Consider the following 21,508-nt stretch of genomic DNA (forward strand, 5'->3'; position numbering starts at 1 on the left):
GAAACGTCTGTAGGAGTAACACACAATAGTGTGTTACTCTATACTATAGTGTGGTTAACTGAGGAAGCTTTACACATGAAAACACTTGCCGTTTCCCAAACTGGATGAAAAATACCAAAACCAGACGGCTGCTCAGGAAAGGACCAGTTGTCTTTTAATTAAAATCCAGTGCGCCAGTAAACACTGGACTTAGTTTTTCCAAGCCTGTCTATTGGCTCTATGGATTTTACCAGTATGGGCTAGCTCATTAGCATCTTTCCTTTGACGAGGGGCCCACCCACTGCGTGTGCTGCATGCAGCACCATGAAGCGCTCGCACACTGTTTAATCATCTGGTGGCGAGCCAGTGTTGTGGACAGAAACACAGTTCATTACAGCGCAGAGCAGAACAAAACCAAATTCATTCAGGAGAAATAGATTGATTGAAATGAAAAGTGAGGTGAGAGCAAAGGTGTGACTCACAAACAAACTGTTGTGTGTTATATGTTGTTGTGTTTGGTTTTGTGTAAGGATAATTGCTTGTATCATTGAAAAACCATCAATATTTTTTTTCAATTTAATGCTTGTGAAGACTTTACACTGATTGCTGCCTGTTTCGGAGGAAATCAGGTATTAAACCTGCTTTAGATGTTGAACAAGATCCAGTGTCACATGTGTAAAAGTACGCAATTCTTAAACGTTGTATTCCAGTGCAGATGGGAAGTTGCCACATCCAAAATTTGAGGGTGGGCTTAAACCAGGAGGAGAAAAATAACATTTTACTGTCTTGGCTCTCACACTTTTTATTCACAGCGGTGAAAAAAAAAATTCCCATTCCTCATGAAAATATGTTTTTGGCCTTTTCTTGACCTGGGGATTTTCTTTGTTAGCTTAAAATCTTTACATTTTTATTATCTTAATTGTACTTTGCAGATGACTGATGTAAACAACAACCCTGTGTCTCTAAATTAGTTTTTAAAAAGTTTTTAACCAATTTTGTATTCATTTTTAACATCCCACATTTTGCCAATCACTTGTAAAACCCTTTGAATTGCATTTAAATTGTTTGCATGGTGCTATATAAATAAAGATGATTTGATTGATTGAGAAGAGTCACTCTTGGGAGAGAGGAGAGGAGAGGGCGGGTGAGAAAGGAGTAATTTTTGCATTTGGATGAAATTTGGACAGGTTTATTGTGTAACAGTTGTGTTTTGTTATTTTTGTAAATTCTTTGAAACTTAAGTAGAGAAACACAAAGCAGCAAAACATTCAGCAACTTACTGAACCAGCAATACCCACACGTTCATCTTGGAAAGGATCATTTCAAGCTGCAGACTAGACGATAGTAAAACATTCTCACCATCCTGAAAACTACATTGTGCTGTATGCAAATATATTGAATATGTAGCAATACGCTGAATTTTAGATTTTAACTCATAAAACACGACAGTGTGAAAGAAACATGGGAAAGCAAATAGAGACGGGTTCAGTTAAATCTTTACCTGAATGCAGCCAGGTACTCGGCATCTCCCATGGGAGGGTTCAGTCCTCCCGTCCATCCTACATTCACATTGAAGCCTTCACCTTGACCGGCACCCACCTGGATGAGGGAGAGAGGAGGAAAGAAGAGAGAAAAACAAAATGATTTCTTTGAATGTCAAAGAAAGTTAATGAGTCCCCGTGAAAGTTGAGAAACTATACGACGATGACAGATTTGTATCAAATGTTCACAAACTCAGCATCGCTGTTGCAAAAAAATGTCAATTGCTGCAATTGAAAGAACGTGACTTCTATTTAAGGCAACACCAGGGAGTGATTATGATTCCTAAATGAGAGACGGATGGCTATTAATTCAACACCCCTGTCGCTCCATTTTGATTTTGATACAATTTGTCAAATAGTTATATAAATCACCCGGAGCCACAACAGAGCTACACCCGTTTATGGGTCCCAAGCTTCGAGCTACAACTGCACTGGAAAATATTCACACTTGGCAACCGCTGCCTGAATATAAACTGTATGTTGTATGTTCTGTTAAAAATGCATGCATTTTTATCAAAACACAATTATACTGCATGTTGTGTATGCAGTAGATGGTTTGGTGTACGTCATACCCCTGTAAAGCTATATTGTTGTACTTCTCTACACGACGGATTCACATGTTCATTTTTAAATGTCCTATATACGATTTTAGCCGATTTTTCACTGGACATGTCTGCTCTCAAAATGCCACGCGGAGTCCAGGGAGCTCCTTTCAGTTTGACCTCACACACTTGGGGCAGAGTTAACTGAGGCCTGGTTCTTGGAAAGAAGGTCTGAGGATTCCTGCCTCTCTCTTTGTAGTCCTGCTAGCAGCCATTTAGCTGTTCTCTAAGCCCTTCGCCATCAGTCAATGTGTCAGTTTGAGGGGAGAATGAGGAGGTTGATTGACACACTCTTGGCAACAAGGCGTGGTAATTTCCTTTGTGTGTGTGCGTGTGTGTAAGAGTGTGTATGGGTGTGAGAGGATGTTTGAAAGAGAAAGAATGCTGATGAGCATCGCAGAGCGTCTGTCTCTATTCTTCTCTCCGTGGACGGGATGTTCACAGGGCAAACGAAAAACACATGAGGCCTCCGGTCCTCTGCCAACTAGTAATGTACCCGCTAGCACAAGCACGTGCACACGGATACACACACACACACACAATTCCTGCTATTGCTCCAAGTCTCTTGCGCTTCTCTGTCCTCCTCCTCTCTTTCATGTTTCGAGAGTTGCTGGACTGGATTAGTCCTCAGCTGGTTTCTGTGTGGTACTCTGCACTCTCTGTTATAGCTATGACATCACACCCCTACCCCATGGTGTGCTATATACCTACACGGGGACAGCAAGACTCCAGAGGTTTACCACACAGCTCAACAGAGGTTGAGGAGCCACTTAAGGCGAAGCCACATCAAGCCAGCAGAGCGTTTTATTTACCGTCCCTCATCAGGGGATTTTATGGGAAAACATTGACTATTTTATCCTCATTATTGTGTAGGGGAAGGATGGGAACTGGGGGAGGATATGGGGGATTGAATGGGTGGTTAACGCCACCATTGGTTGGGGGTCAATTCATCTGACTGGAGATAGTCATCACACTTTGGTTTCTGGAAGGACCGCAGGCAGGATTCATAGGCATCTCAATTTCCTGTATGCAAACAAGGGCATGCAATTCAACTGTACACATCCTGTTGTGAAGTTCTATCATCCGAGGCCATATTAAATTAAACCTACGGTGGATACACAAAAACACAGTGGGATTGTGTGCTCATTGGCAAAACACACTTATAGCATTTGGAAGTTTAAGGTTGAATTGGTCCAAAAGTTTTCCTGTTGAAGACAATGTAACAGTGACAAAAATAAACAAAGTAAATCTAGTACATAATTCTAAATTATTCTTAAAATGATTTACTTTGAGCCAGAATCACACTAAACAACATTTTTATAATAAACACTGAAGAACTTTGACTTCAGATGAATATTACAGGATCACCAGTGGTGTAAGCAATGTTTGTTTGTTTGTTCTCGTTATGACAACTGTGACTGATCTGAGGCCAGATGAGAGGTAAAATATTTTAATCCTCATCCCTGTACAGTTCAACACCAACAGCCACAGCAACCTGTCAAATTTCCCCCCTGTGCATCAGAGGAAAATCCCTCATCATGAACACATTGAGGTTATAATTGAGGCTTTAAATCATGTAGATGATTCCTCGATTTATGGTTAATATTATTTTTTTTGTTTTGACAAGTAAATGCTAAACACAAGGCTCCTGAGCTGCCTCATGTCCCAGGGGAATTATGTATTTACCAAATATTTCCATCAATGCCAACGTATCCATCTTCACATTAGCCGGTAAATTCAATAACTCTCTAAATCCGCCTGAATCTACTTGTTTTATAAGCATAAAGGTTCCTCATGTGTTGTTCTTTAGTTATTGTGTTCACAAGAATTTAGGTACATGCAGAGACACACAAACATCCAAAAATCGCCATGACAACACAAACAAAAGCAGGAAAACACAGCACCACTGAGAAGGACTGTTTCGTAACTACCTCACTGGGATGTCCACTACCAGGAAAGAAGTTGCCATCGTCGTAGCGATGTAGAGAGATGTACAGCACACTGGGGTCGGTATAGAAAGCCTCCTGGGTGCCGTTGCCATGGTGAACATCCTGGACAATGATTGGATGAGAGATTAGTTAAACAGCTTTTCCCTCTCAAGAGCAAATGTGTTTTAATCTGAAAGCTTTTTGATGAAGCAGGTAGTAATAAGTGTTTGATGCATTAATGTGTGTGTGTAAAGACATGATGCAGGCTTACATGCACACATGTGGTAAACTGAGACGTCCACCTGGCTGCGGATCAATATCTGCACATGTGTGTGGGCTTACGTTCATATGAATTTGTGTGTGTGTGTGTGTGGCTCTGTTTCTACTCTATGCATGTGTGTCAGTTCAGTTCACACATGGAGACCAGATATTACAGCATCTAAATGAACAAAAAAATAAACAGCAGTGCTACTGTATAGGGACGCTGTGCTTCGTGGACCATGTTCCTGTCTACGGTACATTTGTGTGCTTGCGCATGTATTTATTCCTGCCCATGTGGGGACCAGTGATGGCTGTCATGCGGCAGTGTCCTCACCCAGTCAACGATGAGGATCTTGCTGACGTTGAGTTTGTGTTGGAGCTGTCTGGCAGCAATGGCCACAGAGTTGAAGAAACAGAAGCCCCTGTAGACAAACAGACAGGAAGAAAGGCAGCCACATGTGATTATCAGGACATCTTTACTTAATTAATATCATAGTTTCACCATATGGACCTTAGGAACCTCTAAGACATGTCTCCAGTTATCTGGCATCATTTGGGGCTACTAAATCCAGCTCATGACAGTCACAGTGCTGACTCCAAGTCAAAGAGGGAAACTCCTGCCACGTAAACATTTACTTCAAAGATTTGAGAAATGTGGATGTTTCGTTTCAACTTGTTTTATATTTCTTTCACTGCTGACAAACAAAAAACGTTTTTTCATATTACGACATTATGCTGAGTCCATAATCCTGCACTCCTGAGAAAAGCAAAAACCACAATTTTTGCGACAAACAGAAAACCAAGCAAATCTTAAAGTTCACTCCACGTTCCAAACGATAACATCGTGTGAATTGCTGGCAGGACGTGTGAGATGATTTCAGAGAGATGAACTCATGACTTGGCACGACAGTTCCCCCAACACGCATTGTCTACTGCAAAGGTATGCAAGAAAAGTGTTGATGTATGAAAAACAATAGAGGAATGTTGGAAGTGGCAGTGTCAGCATGGGTCATAAACTCGGAGTGCTTAATGTGTCTGTGGACAGTATATCATATATGCTTCTCAAACTCTGCTCATCAAGAAAAAGTCATTATCATCCCATAAATAACCAGTGTCAAGCACTGCTGAGCACACACAGTCCCAGCTGAGTGTGGTTACTTGGCTAATGGCTCCTATCAAAGACACAAATCCACCCACCCACCCACCCACCCACCCACACACCCACACACACACACACACACACACACACACACACACACACACACACACACACACACACACACACACACACACACACACACACACACACACACACACACACACACACACACACACACACTTCTTTTGAGGTGCTTTTGTGTCCTGAAAGAAACAGAGCGGAGGAGGAAGTTTGCCCCAGGTAGCGCAAATCACACACATGTACACACATGTACACACACACACGACACACGCACAAAATAAGACAGAGAGACATCGGCTCCCACTCTCTCTCTTGCTTAGAAGTGTAGCTGATCTGTAATAAATCCTTTGAAACACTTTGCCGAGACCTCCTGGCTCCTGGTATGTGTGTGTGTGTGTGTGTGTGTGTGTGTGTGTGTGTGTGTGTGTGTGTGCATTCGTGCGTGCATGTTGTTGTACTTACTGAGGAGAGGACTTTGTTGCATGGTGTCCAGGAGGCCTCACCACTGCAAAGCCATTCTGTGGGAGAAGAGCAAAACGTTCAACATCAACTTGCTTTCCCAAACCAAACACATATTTAAGGTGTTGTAGTTACATTCAACGTTATAGTCAATGGATTTAATATCCACCGGCGTTACTGTATGCGAGTTGATGTTGTTTAACCCACAACCTGTCACATAACACTGAGAAAACACATGTCAGAGATGATGAAGTGCTTGGTGACAAAAACACACCTTCAGCTCTCCTTGTGCTACTTTGAGTGCCAGGTCTGTGACACATCCTGCAGCAATGCGAGAAGCTGCTGATGTGTGAAGCTCGTTCCAGATTGTATCAACATCTACCTGTCAGTAAAAACCAAGAAGACACACACAAGGTCAGCTGGAAACGACAGCCACTTTACTTTACAGACGTTTACCTAAGATGCAGTTAAAAAGTATCTGCATTCGAACAGTCACACTCATCAAAACGGAACTTTCTTTACTGGTTGAACTCTGATGAACTGAGCTAAGCCTCAGTCAGCAAGTTTTCCCCATTTCATTTAGTGGAGCTGCTGGCCAATAAGCAGTTTACTATTGGCACTTCTGATAATTGACATTGATTTAACTGAATTTGCTGAACTACCTTTAGTTTGCATTAATAAATTGCATGGAGAATTATTCTTGTAGTGTGATGTATACAGTGTATTAGAAAATGTAATGTGTGACAGCGGACTTTAACTACTTTGGATGATTAACTGCAGAGAGACTTATTTTTTGCACCTATTCTCAGTGAAAACATTGTCTTGAGTTCCTGTGTTGCTTTATGCTTCGAAACGTGTATTTCTTGTGCTGTGTCGTGGTGGAACAATGAAATCAGAGGAATTTCTTTTATCACAGACTTTGCCATCTTGTTCCAATCACCCCTCTTCACCAGACCAGGCAAGAGCCGGAAATCCCAGAAGATCAGTCGTCTTATCAACTGACACCCAGCCCCCTTCTTCTTCTCCTACCTCCTCTCCTCTCGTCTCCTCTCAACTTTCTCATGGGCTTTTTTTTCTGTGTTTTGTCTTATAAGTGGAGTAAATATCTTTCGTTGTTTTTATCCTCTTAATTGTTCCCTCCCGTGTTATCCACTGTTAAATTTAATTTATTCCGCTACCTTCATGTCTTTTTCTTCTTCTGTAACAGCGTTCTCTGTTTGCCAAACCCATTCCCTCCAAATAAAATCCAGTTTCAATGGCACACACTCCAAAAAAACTGCATCTCTCTGTGAACCCTCTTTTACCCTTTCTTTTCCCCTCTTTCTCCCACAACTCACTTTGTGCAGCTTTTAATTTCGAACTGGGTCGCTAAGTTATCGTAGCCAAAAACAATAGCATTGGCAATTTGTAGTATTATTAGCTTAATTGCGTAATGATGCACAATTAGCCATGTAATGTTTGCTGTTCAGTAATGCAATTGGATAAGTAGAAAGATTCCCACATGACCTGTGTTTTTAACGTACGTGTGTGTGTGTGTGTGTGTGTGTGTGTGTGTGTGTGTGTGTGTGTGTGTCACTCACTCCAACTCCTCCACACGGTAACATCACAAATATCCGTTGAGATAAAATTCCTGCAAGAGACAATGTATGTCATGAATATTAATCATTAATTATTAATTCATTTATTGATTTTTTCATGATTATTGTTGATTTTTAGATTTTACCAGCCAGTTTGCGGCTGTCCAGCTTGAGGCGGTTGAGAGGGTTGGTGCCGAACAGAAGTACATGTTTCTCTGAATGGACTGACTGCAGCTCTTCAAGAGTGGCCTTCCTACTGCGGATAGACTACACACACAAATTATTTTGTTTGAAACCATTGTTGCGAGGACATCCTGGCCGGTCCGTAAAATTTCAAAGGGCTGTTTGAGTGTTAAGGCTTGCTTTTAAGGTTTAGGATAGAATTGGTGGATTTAGTTATAATGGTTAAGGTTAAAGTGAGGGTAAGAAAGACCACACAGACAGACTGTGCGCGCTTTACCTCACACTGGTTCCTGAGGCCTCTTTCATGCAGTCTGGACCAGATGCTCTGGACCCTTCCAGCATGCTCAGGGTGGCGGCTGTTGTCCCCACAGGTACACTGGTGCTTCTGCATCTGAGAGTCATAAACTAGACCTAGATACACACACAAACACACACATACACAAACTCTTGACCTTCTTTTCCTTCCTCAGTATTTCATTAACTAATTGCATGTGACATGTAAATATAATGCAACAGCAGATAATGGCATTTATTGATTTTTTTCCCCACAGTTTCCTCACCTGTGGTGAAACGTAGCTGGACGTCTGCAGCAGGGCTGGATAGTGACAGAGAAGGTATGGTGTTGGCTGGAGGAGGCAGGGAGGTGGAGGCCGGAGAGGACCGGGTCCGAAACAGAGGCTGGTGAGACCATATTTGGGAAGGCAAACTCAGGGAGTCCAGATGGGAACCTGGTCTGAGGATCACCTGCCGCTGTGGTTCCCAGAGAACAGGAAACACAATTAACTGAAGCAGCACATGGCAAAGACTAACATGAATAAATTCCACACACACACTCCTAAATCCAGTTTGTCTCTTCATTAAACTGCAACTACTCATTACTTAGTCAGTTTAATACTGCTCATCTAGAACAAGCAACTCATAAAGAAAATTCAGCTTTTGCCAAACATGCTGCCAAAAATTGCCACAACACAGTAACTCACATTCACATTATATAGATGAAGCAACAGCGCCCTCTGATGTCAAAAACAAGGAATTCATGTACTATGAATTTTAAAGTCTTTTTTCTCTGTAATTAGTTACATGATCAATGATTCATTCAAATTAAACTAAACTACAAAATATTAAAAACAGGTGATCATCTACAGGTGATCATCTACCCTAACAGATTAATTATTAGTAATAATGTGCAGGTTCTGATAATCCATGTATTATTATTCTTCAGAACCACTAAGGTGTACAAAACATAACCAGTGATGTTACTGAGGTCAAAGCTGAATTCATAAGAAATGTCATACTAATTCATTCATAACAAGTCATGACATATGTCTTCTTCCACTTCCTAAGAAAGCAAGAAGAAAAATAATACATTATTCTCGCTCTGCTGAGATGCAACACTGAGTTTAAATTAGTACCTGAGTGAGGGGATGTGTGGGTTCGATCAGGCTCTCCCGTGACGAGGTTGTGGACTCTGTGCCACAAACAGAGTCTGTGCTTGTGGTGCTCTGTCTCCTGCGGTAGCCGTCATCACACATTGATTCCTGTTCTGAGCACACAGAGCCTGGTCCCGAACCTGTTCCTGATCCAGTCTCCTCCAGGTCCATGTCCTCTGATGGGATCTGAGTCAGACGAGGCTTCTCCATAGACTGGCCCGTTGGCTAGCATAAAGTAAAAGTTTTACAGTCTTTGAAAATCTTAAAGTTATTAATATTCTCTTTTGTGTCTAGCTAAAAATAAGAAATCAGATTATTTCCATATTGAGTCAAATATTAAGTAAATAGAAATCAAAAATAAGGTTTTAAATAATATCAACGTACAATCCAGGTAAAAGACTCCACATTATAATTTTTCATATGACCTCTGTATTAGAAATAACCAGTCTTTTATTTGTGTCCAGGCCTTGTATCCTCCTCTCACCTTGCTCTGGTTCAGGTGTGTGTTCTGCTTGAACCTCTCCAGCCCACTCTTGTGGTATTGCTGAAGCAGCTGGTGCTGAGCATGTGAGAGCTGACTGGCATGCAGAGTAAAGGGTGAGTGGCTGTAGGGTGGCGGCTCTGAGCGGGTTCGCTCCACGGGCCTGTGCGACAGCAAGTTGACTTCGCCTTCTCTTCCTTCTCTTCTGGAGGGGGAAGGTGGGTGAGGGTGCTGCTGCAGAGGAATGGCACTCAAACCATGAACTGCAGAGAGAAGGAGAGAGGAACAGGTTTATGACTTGGAATAAAGATTCGGCAGGCAGGAGAGGAGACAGAGGAAAGAAGCACAATATAAATGGACAAAATAAACATGACAAAAATAGGGGCAGGAGGATGAAGGAGGAAAGTAAAATGAAAAAGAAAAGATAATTCTAAGTTTAAGGAGAAGTGAGAGGGAAAATACTTAACTAATTAACTAAATATTTTAGTTTTACTGGAGAACTAAGAGATGATAATATTGGTTGTATTTACAGCATATTTCTGTATTATCATTTAAACTGCATTACTGTCAAATGCTGAGTAGAGGGCACCCTTGTGCAGTTTATAATAATGAAGCAAAAGAAATGCAGTACAAGACAGAGGACTATAATGTTCCTACAGTCTTCTTTTTCATTACACACATTTACAAACTTCTAACCAACATGTTCATAGTTTAATATGATAATTTATGGTTAAGCTGCATCATGTTAAGATTATTCAAAAATGCACCTATACATGTTTTCACTGGCATGTGTTTTTTATCAGTGCATAATGAAGTGTTTAAGTTTTTGTTGTTCAACACATTTACAGTTGCAAAACTCACAAGAGAGAAACTGGGAGTGCACCAGTCTAGTGTGTGGTTCCAGTATGAGAACAGGCTGCAGGTGTTGGGCCAAGGCGGCACCGTTTCCTTCCAGAGGCAAGTAGACTTGATGCAGAGCAGACAATGCCAAGGGCTTGGCTACTTGTAGTTTAGCCTGGGGAGAGAGAACAAGACAAGAGTAAAAAGAAGCGGAAAGATGACGGTAAGAAAACCTGGAGGGGATACACAGGGAATTAGATAAGCCCTCGTCATGCTGCAGCTTACACAACTAAGAAAAATGAAGAGTTAGTGCATAAGATGAGGGCTTAATGGGCTGTTTCAAACATTAGACACGAGACCTGTCAGTGACCACGTTCACAATGGGAGTAAAATATCACATGACTGATTCACACCAAGATCAAAAAGGAAGTGAAAGCCTAAAAACAGCACATTTATTTCTGTAAGTATCCAACAATGCAGGCACTATTTTACACATTGTCTCAGATACACATGCTTAGAGCATGCATTCATCAATTTGTATCTATGACATATATATGTGTCCGTTTCTTTACTTAAATTATGCCTAAGTTGTTATGTTACATGAAACTCCAACAATTCAACTACTGATTGTAAATGGAACCAATGAATGTATAATTGCTCACATGTGCAGGATGTCCAGCAGTGATGTTTGGCATGACAGCAGAGTTAGGAGGTAAAGTGAAATGAGCCAATCTTCCATCCTTCAGCAGCAACCTCTGTGCCTACAAGACACAGAAAAAGTCAGCATACAAATTATCTGTTAAGACAATCCCATACAAATGGTTACGTCTATTTCGAACATAAAAACATCAAACATACAGTTACGTTATAAAGTTAAATTGATCTCTCTCCTGAGTATCATATACTGATAGAATGGAATTTTATGTATCAACTGTCACATTAAATCCATTAAAAAGATACAAGTTAAAACTGATAAAACCACACACCTAATACAATGAGGAAAAATATACTACGTAACTTGTAAATACAAATAGTTTAAATTAGAGTGAAAGTGATGGAGTAAAATGTATTTGTTCGATACATATGACCTTCTTCCTTATGACACTAGGAACCATTACCAAACTGTATTTATCACAAAATTAACAATCAGCTGATGGTTGTAAAGAGGTACATCACCCAAAAAAAATCCAAGCAAGACCTGCATCATCATACAGTAAGTAGGGTAAATACCAGAAAGGTTGCCTTGGAAAGAGTTGATGAATGAATCCATAATTGGAACAGGAATACATGCAGGTGGAACAATTCTGGCTCCATGTATTGTGTTGATGTGTGTTTAAGCAGAACACCAAACCTTAGACTGTGCACTCATTATTTACTATTGTGGACTAGGAAGTCTCACCTCATGAGACAGCGGAAGGGCACCATTATCAGAATGGAGGCTGTCGTTGGGTGAGCTGCATCCTGATGCTGGGGTGCTGCCGCTGCTGGGGGACGAGTCTGGTTGACAAAATGGAGAGACACTGATATTCATAGCAGCCAACAACAGAGCAGATGTGTATATACATCACAAAATGATGAGCATAACAAGTTGTTAAAAAAAATGAATCAAACTGCGTCGGTACAGTATATGTTTAAATTACACTGCGTATATTGTGGTGTAAAATAATACGAAACTGGCATATCGGGAAGTGGCTAAAACAGCAGTGTCAATTAAACAGAAGAGATAAATGTAGATCCTCTACCCAGAGTTTCTGTCCTGTGCTTGACAGCAGGAGGGGCACTGATCTTTCTCTGCAGCGGGTTTGGCCTCGTATTGATGAGCTTCTTTAACTTCCACTTCAGAGTGGGCTCGGAGACTGCACAAACAAAAACATACATAAATGAATACATGAAGAAGAGCATGCACACACAGACACAATCAGAACTTGATAATAAACAACATCATCTTGTACAGTACATCTGCAGGAATGCACCTGCTCAGGAACGCACATACCATATTGATGCACTCAATTGTCATAACAAAACCATGAAGAATCTGCAGCACAGCCAAATCAATCACATCAACCCTGGTCAACAGCATTAAGAAGTTTCATGTTTACTTTGGTCCGGCTCCAATAAGCTCAAACAGAGAGGCTGGCTCAGAGCAGATGAAAAGCAGCTATGTGTTGTCACTGAGCTAAAACAAAACACACACTGGAGGGTGTGTGAGTGTTTGCACGCTGTCACCTAAGGGGTTCCAGGGCAATGCAAATAAATAATGGATTTTTGAATGGTTAGTGTACTCGAAGACATTAAACCACTCCCACTCTCATTCACATGGCGAAGGAGGCTTGCTCTGGACTCTCACGGAGTTCATTTTACACATACTTAGTTTAAGTTATGTAACCGCTTTGGTCTTTGTGTCTCACTGTCGCTGTTGTTTTTCACGACGGTTCGATCTCTCTCTGGCTCTGCAGGCCTGCTGCTTTATGAGTTTGCTTTGTCTTACAATTATCAACACTGTGCATGTTCATTTCCCTTATTCTTTATGTCCAGAATTACAGTTTGCTGAGACTCTGAAAAGTACCACACTGAACAAAATATCCACTGAGATATGCAGTCAGATGACTTTGACTCTAACTCAAATTACACAGAGCATACCACAAGGAGAACAGACCTGAAATGGAAAATCACCAGTGACCTAGGCAGCTTTAGCCTCAGAGTGAGAACCCGCATCACAGACAGTAAAAGCTAGAGGCATCTCACCTGTTCTGCGCAGGGGGAGGTCCTTACGCTGGTCGCAGGGCGTCGGCTGAGGCTTTGGAGACAGCCTAGGTAACCACAACAAGATTGAATAAACTGCATCACTTACAAATTGGCATGAGGAGACTTCATTTCATTATTAAGTATTCCATTCATTAAAATCAGAAAAGGAAGAGGCCAATTGAAAATTCAAAATGGTAATTGAGAAAATACTTTCACATTTGATCAATCCCTGAAACCTAATTTAAATAAACATGTGGATTGTGGTTATTATGCCATGTACATTTGCTTATTACTGTACCAGTATAAAAAATGGCAACTGAATGGACCAATGCGCCACACACACATAAAGAGAAATGGCTGAGAAAGCGAGACTGCTGCTAAAAGAGGAACACCATCAACATTTAAATGTTGGCATATTTTTTCTTAGTCCTGGGAATTTTTACAATCAAGAAATTGATAAATTACTGAAGAAAATAAAAAGCAGATTCATCCATAACTGAGATAATAATTTGTTGCAGTTGGATACAAAATAGCTCAAAAACCGCTCAACCAACTAAAACAGTAAAATTACATTATTATCACATTCCTAATCCTTTAAGTAGCTTTTGATGGATGTATTGCAACAACTCAATGCAAGATTTATACTTGTAACAAAGTAACTTGTAATTAAAGTTAGTAAAGTAAAAGATGTAATGTTTTCTTCCACCATTGTCGGTATCATGCAGACTAACACGCTTTGGCAATACAAGATGTTACAGTCACATGCTATTATTTAATCATGTTCATATTTCTGTTAATAATAATTCTGTTAATTCTTAAACTTTTGCACAGTCACCTACAAAAATAATTAAATTAAATCCCACATCCAAACAAGCCGAATATATTACTATGAAATATCGTGATATTGTGATACTCTGTGTTTGTCTCTGTTCTGCTTTAAAAAAAGGTTCTTTTGTGCGTCTCACTTGTATCCCAGTGTCGGGCTGGTGTGGTTGGGAGTAACCCTGTCATGGGTGGGTTGGCTCTTCATAATTATATGTTCCCGAAGTTTCTGCCTTACCAGGGGACTGGAAACAGCACCTGTCCGTCAACAAAATGAGTGGATCAGGAAAACAGACAATGATTTGGATCATATACAGCTATGCAATAGGCATGCCAACAGTAAGGATGATAACATATTACAGTATTTCTTCATATTATCCTACAAGGAATCGTATTGTGTCAATAAGCAGTCAGGAGACTGTAGAGGTCACTTTCCTCTGTGAGCTCTTTATCTCCTCTACATGGAAAAATAAAAATAGCATTATGAGTTTCCTGAAACAAGTGTTTGTTTGACTTTGATTTGATATTTGTACACATTTCCTAGAATAGATCACAGAACTGGTGGAGATCCCCTTCTTTTTCATTGAAACACAAATTGTGACCTAGATGAAAAGCACATCAAGAACCTTACTGTTTTCAGGGAACCTACGACAACACGTACAATACAGTACTGACGCATGAGGTACTCACTCTGCTCATTCTTATTCTTTCGTGTCAGATGCTGTAGCTCCTCTCTTTTCTCCTCCTCCATCTCTCTTTGCCTCTGTTCAATGTTATACTGCAAAGACATTTTTTTACGGGACATTTAAACTGACCAGTCACGTCTGCTTTAACTGTGCGTGTGAGATATTTTTTTATAGCTGAATATTTCCACAGGATTTGCATACTGACTAAGCCTTCACAAAGGAAAGATTTATTAGCACCTGGAGTGCGTCATCAATCATCAGATTTTTAGTAAATATCAATGATAATCAAACAACTGATGATACAGTAACATTAAGGAGATGCAGCGTTAATCTCCTGAAACAAGAATGTTTCCACACCTGCAAATGCTGCTGGGAAAACTGGGAGCAATGCTGAGCGGTGAGGGGTCCCAGGAAGAAGGGAGGGCGGGGGGTCAGCATGGCCGAATCTGGGCCTGGATGTAACAACCTCTGGGTCACCCTCAGGTCCATGGGCTGCTCCCCACAAATGGATAATGAAAGTTGACTGCTGATGATCACATCCACTACAGAGAGACAGAGAGAGAAAGATATTAACACATTATTCTGTGACGGGTTGGTGACACTAAAAGTTATTGGGTTAGGATTAGATATGGGGTCAAACATCAGTTTGTCCCCCAGGAGTATCTGTGTCCTCGTGGTGTACTTTTGCACTGTGAAAAATAAGAACTTGAAGTTGCTTGGCTTCCTATGATTTTTAAATGTAGTGAACAAAGAATATTTTTAAACTTTGTAAACTTAGAAAAGTGTGCAGAGACTTGAGACCCCCTGCAGCGGTCGCAGGTTTGGTTCTGACCCGGCCCTTTGCTGGGCGCCTTCGCCAATTATCTCACCCCACATGTTGATGATTTCCTTCAAAAACGCAATGTTAAAAAATTCATGTGGTCTTACACAGATGATATTTAGGGTCCTATAAGCTTTTCTTATTGTATTCAGTATCAAAGGTAATGCAAGTATCTTAAATGCAAATATCTTGTTTGGTCTAAAACACAAATAGTTGGAAGAAAGTTTTCACAGCTATTCACAAAAGAATTCCATGAACAATTGATGTATATTTTACTGTTTGTGCTTGACATAAACACGCTCAAGCGTGCACTCAGGTTTTTGGGAATAAGTGTATGTCCAGATGTGTACTTGTACTTGAACTCTGCACATTCACCAGTCATATTTCATTTTATTCAAGTCTTCCTGCCTAAAGTGAACTGGCCATTGTCCAACACTGCATTCAAAAGAGCAAAGGAGGTGTGTTTGTGTGTGTTGGGGCTGCAGGGCCACAAAAGAAAGAAAAAGAATGAAGGAAACAGGGTGGTGAGCCGGATTTGAACAGTGTGTGGTCAAAGCATTTGGGTCAGGTACATTAATCTGTCATCTCCTTTCCAGGTTTTACTAAAATGAAAGAAATAAAAAAGTTAAATTTAGATCAAGTGAGACAATTGAAGCAAGCTTCAGTGTCCTAACTTAAGACAGATGTCTTTTTATGGGAGCATGGGAGTGAGAAAAGGTTCCACTTAGGCGATCCAAAGGCCACTGCAAATACAGTATGTTAGAGCTACCATACTTTTCACCATGACTGATTTTACAACGGCATGAAAGCCACAATATGGACCTGACTCTATGACCTATAAATCATGCAACAGAGAGGAAGGCTATAGCAATAACTGGTACTGAGAAAACCTCTATTTTTGTGATACATCATATCAACAAGACAAAAACATATGGAAGTTCACAGATGACTCGATACCCGAAACCAATAAAAGGGGTGAGGAATGTTTCGGCACTGATACAAAAGAGCGGGCCGATGGAAGGAGACACCTTGCTGCCTCTGGGGTAGATGGACAGTGGGAGGGATGGAAAGATGTGGAAATTTACTGAACTCTCACGCCCGAATGGCTGCAACCCAGAATATTGCCCAACCTTATTAATATAATTCCTCTAAGTGGACATTTCTTTACTGGCTTACAGTGTTGTGGACAGCACTGTATGGGAGTAACAGCTTGAATAGCTGCCAAAACAAGTGAGTAATTGTGATTAAAGTATGCATGATACTGTGAAGCGAGAGATGCTTAAAATCCAAATGCAAAAAAAAAGACACAGGCCAGTCAAGCAGATGGTGTTGGTACAGTTAAACACACAATGTCTGCTAGAACAGCAACTCCTGTAAAAATGCAACACTGCAACTTTCAGTGCCACAAAACAGACCAACACAAACAGGTTGCAGCCGAGTGCCTCTAAACTTCCCTCCCATCTGAGCCAGACAGTCAAACAGACCCAGGCAGCGTTATTCAGCCACTCATTCCCGACAGCAGCACTGACTCAGACAGAAGTAACGTCTGCGAAAGCGTTACAGGTTGACAGAATTCCTCAGATGAAGAAAACACTCCCACGCTCTTATTACTGCAGGTCAAGTGTGACGTGCACACAGTAGAACTGGAGCAGAGTTAACAAGAGCAGAATCATTTACAGTAACAAGCTAATATTGTACAGTTTAAGCCAAGTGGTTTCAGTTCTGTTGCACTCACTGATCGAGAGTTCATAGTAGCAACACTATCTGCTCTGTGGGAACAGCCTTGTGTTTTTATGTTTTTATGTGTGAGACAGAGAAAAACTGAGATATTTTGTGCAAGAACTGAAAGTTTGATGCATCATTATTTGGACAGCTTGGGGAAACACGTGGATGAGCACTGTCTTGTTTAAATTATGCATTTGTTTTACGCCCTTCTTGCCCCGCAGAGTTCAAGGGATCCGACCCTGCCAGCTGACTGGAGGAAGCCAAGACTCATCAGGCAACACTTAATGTCAGGGAGACTTTCAGCTGCTTTAAGCCTCTCTCACTGTGTGTCACTGTTGAAGTTGACAGGGCCTGTTTCTTTCAGCTTCTTACTTTACAAAAAAAGTGAAAAACAGGAAGTGCCACATTCAGCAGAATGGTACGCATTACCAGAAGAATGTTTGTGTGTTTTAAAAGGAAATCAGACAGTCGATGGGGGAGGGAGGTGGTGACTCGAATAGTCTGCGTTACACTCTCTCAAACACATACAGAGAGAAATGATTACCAAACAAGTCCGCTCTCCTGACAGAAAGGAAATGATCAGGAAGTCAGGCGTACTGAAACACCTGCAGTATATTTTTACTGTGAAAATCAGGCCACAGCAACCATTGGGTCGCTATATGTCCTCCCAGAGACGCACTCTACACTGACACGGACATTTTCTTTCTACAAGTTTAGAGAAAGACACTTTTTCAAATGACAGTGAGTCATTTAACACTGTATGACTGGCCACAAAACCAACTCAGTCACCCTCGGTCACAAACCCTAAAGCATTTCAAATAGGTGTTGATTACTTCGTACCATATTTCAAAGAGCTCACAACAAGAGAAACATTCACAGTACACACATCAACACTATATTACAAACAAGTAATTCTATTTATAAGATAACATCGGAACATTTAAAAAAAATGCATAGATAAGATCTGTGTGCATGCTTCTCTGTCTCTCGTTTTCACATTGTGGTGCTAAAAATAGACAGGAGACGAACTTCTGGTTTCTGTAATAGCATATTTGTTTCACAACCATCCTCCCCTTTCTGTGGGCCTTCTGCAGTAACACACTGAAGCACCGACACACACAGACACACACAGAAACAGTTACTTCCCGTTTCTAAAGTTAGCCTGCACCATAACATCCTCTTGGTTCATTTAGGCAAGCAGAAGCTTCTATTTTGGTTCAATGGCGGTTCATTTCTTCAGCTTGAGAGTGTTACAGACGTCCTTCAGCAGTATTTATATCCACAGTGTGGTACTTAAACGTGCTTTGTTTATTGTTGGACTACACAGTTGTACTGAGTGGACTTACATCTGAAAATCACACATCAGGTTAAATGATAGTTACTATTAACGAAGGCAGTAGGCTGGAGGTTTGAGTCTGGTTTGATGAGCAACAAAGCACAGAGAGCTGACAAAGTGTCATCTGAAATATAGACAAATATTTGTAATACTGTTTCCAGTAAAATATCAAGCAGGTAAACTTGTGCTGACTGTAAATTAATTATGTTTACACGTTCCCATACACAAAAAACTATTTTCCACCATACTGGCCACCTCCAATACCACCGCCCGCCACCCATCCCTCTGTGATTCTCTCCATCCCTACGTTTTTAGGAATCCACAGCTGTTGGGGACATTCTGTCCCTCTGCTTCCGAGCAGCTGGAGTATCAATCTCTGCGTGAGATGTGTACATCCATGTGTGTGTGTGCTCTTGTATGTGTCAATCCTAAACACGCCAAGATATTAATAGCTGGCAGTTGTTTCGTTTGAGTGTACATAACAGGTCTTTGTGTTTGCATAAGTAGGATCTGCTTGTGCAACAGTTGAGGGGTGAGTGTGCACATGTATCAGTGCATCAGTGCTCGCGTGTGTCGGTGCTAGTGTATTAATAGTGTCCATTTGTTTTTTTACAAGGATCACTGTGGCTCTTTGTGCTAGTTTAAGTGCATGTATCCAAGGCAGGTTATTTTTAGTGTCACCTGTCAGTAAACACTTGTGTTATTGTGTGCAGTCAAGTGCACATATGTGCAAGGACAGTTTGTACGTTGCAGTTTCATGACATAGTAATAGCATCATGTCACATGTTTTTGGGAGTGTGTGGAGTGTGTGGCATATATGTGTGTGTGTGTGTGTGTGTGTGCTTGCTTGTGAATGTATTAATAGTGTTACCAATTGCCAAAACATGATACTGTATGGGTATGGCGTGTCTGTGGGGCTGTCAATAACTTCAGCTTTGTGTATTAAGATATTGGATGGTATTGATTTACTGGAGTACTGGCATTTACACCAATCAACCACAACATTAAAACCAGTTGCTTGTGTTGATGTTAATGTTGTGTAGATAATGTGCTGTATTTTTAAATATTTTCTGACTCTCATTTGTCCTGATTCATTTTATCATTTTTGTAAAGTCTGCTTTATAAAATGTACTGTTGTATTTAATAGCATCCGTGTTAATAAAACTTAACTGACAACCATAACAACACACATATTGTATATATTTCATATTTGTGTGTATATATTATATGTTTTTTATATTTAATATTTTATTTAATATTATTTTATTTTTTAAATCTTTATATGCTTATATTTCTACTCTTGTATGGAGCTATTCTAACAAACATAATTTCCCCCTGGGATCAATAAAGTATTTCTGATTCTGATTCTGATAAAGAACCACATCCTGCCTACCTACTGATCTGTTGCTGATTCCTCAGAGTTTCAACTTACAGTTAATTCAGTGTTAGCCATTATTTACCCAGAGTCAAATTTGTTCTGCCACAGTTTCATAATGAACCCAAACATAGCATCAAAGATTTCTAAGGTTGTGCTTTGCACCGCAGCTTAAATCGTAGCGCAGCTCCCTCTTTGCCAGGCTGTGAATCTACTTCTCTCTCTCTCACACACACAAACACATTGACAATGGAAATATCCATCACAGTCTGACAGGCCAGTAGGAGCATTGGTTGCCCAGTTGAAAACTAAAAATCCCATAAAGCTTTTCCCAATCACAACATTTGACCTGAGCTGAGCTGCAGAATTCATAATTCACTGTGGGAATCAAAGCATTTTCAAAATATGTTAGTCAGCAGATTGTTTTCTCTATTAGTTGATTTATTGTTTTGTAACCTTTTTCCCATTAGATGTCAGAAAATAGTGAAACATGTTGACCACAGTTTCCCTGAGAGAATCCTTTTGTTCATCAAGACAACAGTTCAAAAGTTAATGCTATTCGGTTTACAATGATACAACTATAGAGCGCAGCTGGAGCCATGAGTATGGCTCGTATTTTCACTTGAAAAAATTATCGATACAACAATTTTATTATCAAGATAATTGCCAGACAGTTTTCAGTTGATCAACTAAATGATTATTCAGCCAATTGTTTCTGATCTAAAAGCAAATTCGGCTAATCTATAATTGTTGGATAATTGGCATTTGTTTGTCAGTTAAACTGAGTAAAGCATGCTGCACAGCTCAACTAATTTTCCCTCGAGGCTTATTATGACACAACATATGATTAATACATTCCTCTAGTTGACTGTCAGCAGGATAATGGCACAAGCTATGTTGTGTCGTCTTTTCTCTTTTTCTCTCACACTCATAAGTGCTATTTTGTACTGTCCCTGCCACTCTCTTCAACTCAAAGGTCAGGGGTCACATAGTTATAAGACTTCTCTTGATCTCGTGTCCCAGAGGCAGCAGAGGAAAAAGGTGAGGGGTCGCCAGCTCACTGTAGAGTTGTGTGTATATGAGTGTCACAAACTAGCATGCTCTTCTCCCGTGTGATTCTCCAGCTTGATTTCTCACAGCCAGTACAGACCGACTATTGTTGAAGTTGTTTCATTATTTCTCCTTTGGGTTCGGAAAGGTCATCTTTATTGGGAGGGGAAAACATAGCAAAATTTGGCTCAGGGTGCTGTCATACGCTTGGCATGAGACAGAAACGTTGAGTTGCCTGAGAACATACACATTAAGTGTAGGGATGACCCAAATGCCTAAAGGGCTTCAAAGCTTATAGTGTTACTATGGCAATCAATGCGCAAATCACTATTGGAAAAAAAAACGTCATCATGCATTGCAATAAAAGTTTTTATCATACATTTCATTTTTCGTGAGAGAGAGAACCCAACTCTCACGGATTTACTCGGCATCAAAATGTTTTCCATTACAAAAAAATGCATTATTCTATAACTCTCCTCTGTAATTCC

The 21,508-nt window shown here is 40.5% G+C and overlaps 1 protein-coding gene across 2 annotated transcripts in view; it reads right to left on the reverse strand.

Moving 5' to 3' along the window:
- Nucleotides 1-21,508, reverse strand: part of LOC117761529 (histone deacetylase 7-like) — a 40,358-nt gene that overhangs the window by 7,526 nt on the left and 11,324 nt on the right. For both annotated transcript variants that reach the window (XM_034585499.1, XM_034585498.1), the window contains exons 2-20: nucleotides 15,072-15,256; nucleotides 14,719-14,806; nucleotides 14,172-14,286; nucleotides 13,207-13,271; nucleotides 12,204-12,317; nucleotides 11,861-11,958; nucleotides 11,124-11,222; nucleotides 10,483-10,636; nucleotides 9,625-9,884; nucleotides 9,123-9,365; nucleotides 8,271-8,460; nucleotides 7,988-8,121; nucleotides 7,674-7,794; nucleotides 7,531-7,580; nucleotides 6,225-6,332; nucleotides 5,954-6,009; nucleotides 4,646-4,733; nucleotides 4,054-4,173; nucleotides 1,481-1,578 (exon numbers count right to left, since the gene is read on the reverse strand). In XM_034585499.1, the coding sequence (XP_034441390.1) occupies nucleotides 1,481-1,578; nucleotides 4,054-4,173; nucleotides 4,646-4,733; nucleotides 5,954-6,009; nucleotides 6,225-6,332; nucleotides 7,531-7,580; nucleotides 7,674-7,794; nucleotides 7,988-8,121; nucleotides 8,271-8,460; nucleotides 9,123-9,365; nucleotides 9,625-9,884; nucleotides 10,483-10,636; nucleotides 11,124-11,222; nucleotides 11,861-11,958; nucleotides 12,204-12,317; nucleotides 13,207-13,271; nucleotides 14,172-14,286; nucleotides 14,719-14,806; nucleotides 15,072-15,203 (2,333 nt within the window). In that variant the 5' untranslated portion in view covers nucleotides 15,204-15,256. The remainder of the gene's footprint in view (nucleotides 1-1,480; nucleotides 1,579-4,053; nucleotides 4,174-4,645; nucleotides 4,734-5,953; nucleotides 6,010-6,224; nucleotides 6,333-7,530; nucleotides 7,581-7,673; nucleotides 7,795-7,987; nucleotides 8,122-8,270; nucleotides 8,461-9,122; nucleotides 9,366-9,624; nucleotides 9,885-10,482; nucleotides 10,637-11,123; nucleotides 11,223-11,860; nucleotides 11,959-12,203; nucleotides 12,318-13,206; nucleotides 13,272-14,171; nucleotides 14,287-14,718; nucleotides 14,807-15,071; nucleotides 15,257-21,508) is intronic.

Source organism: Hippoglossus hippoglossus, chromosome 5 (assembly GCF_009819705.1).
Source record: "Hippoglossus hippoglossus isolate fHipHip1 chromosome 5, fHipHip1.pri, whole genome shotgun sequence".
NCBI lineage: Eukaryota > Metazoa > Chordata > Actinopteri > Pleuronectiformes > Pleuronectidae > Hippoglossus > Hippoglossus hippoglossus.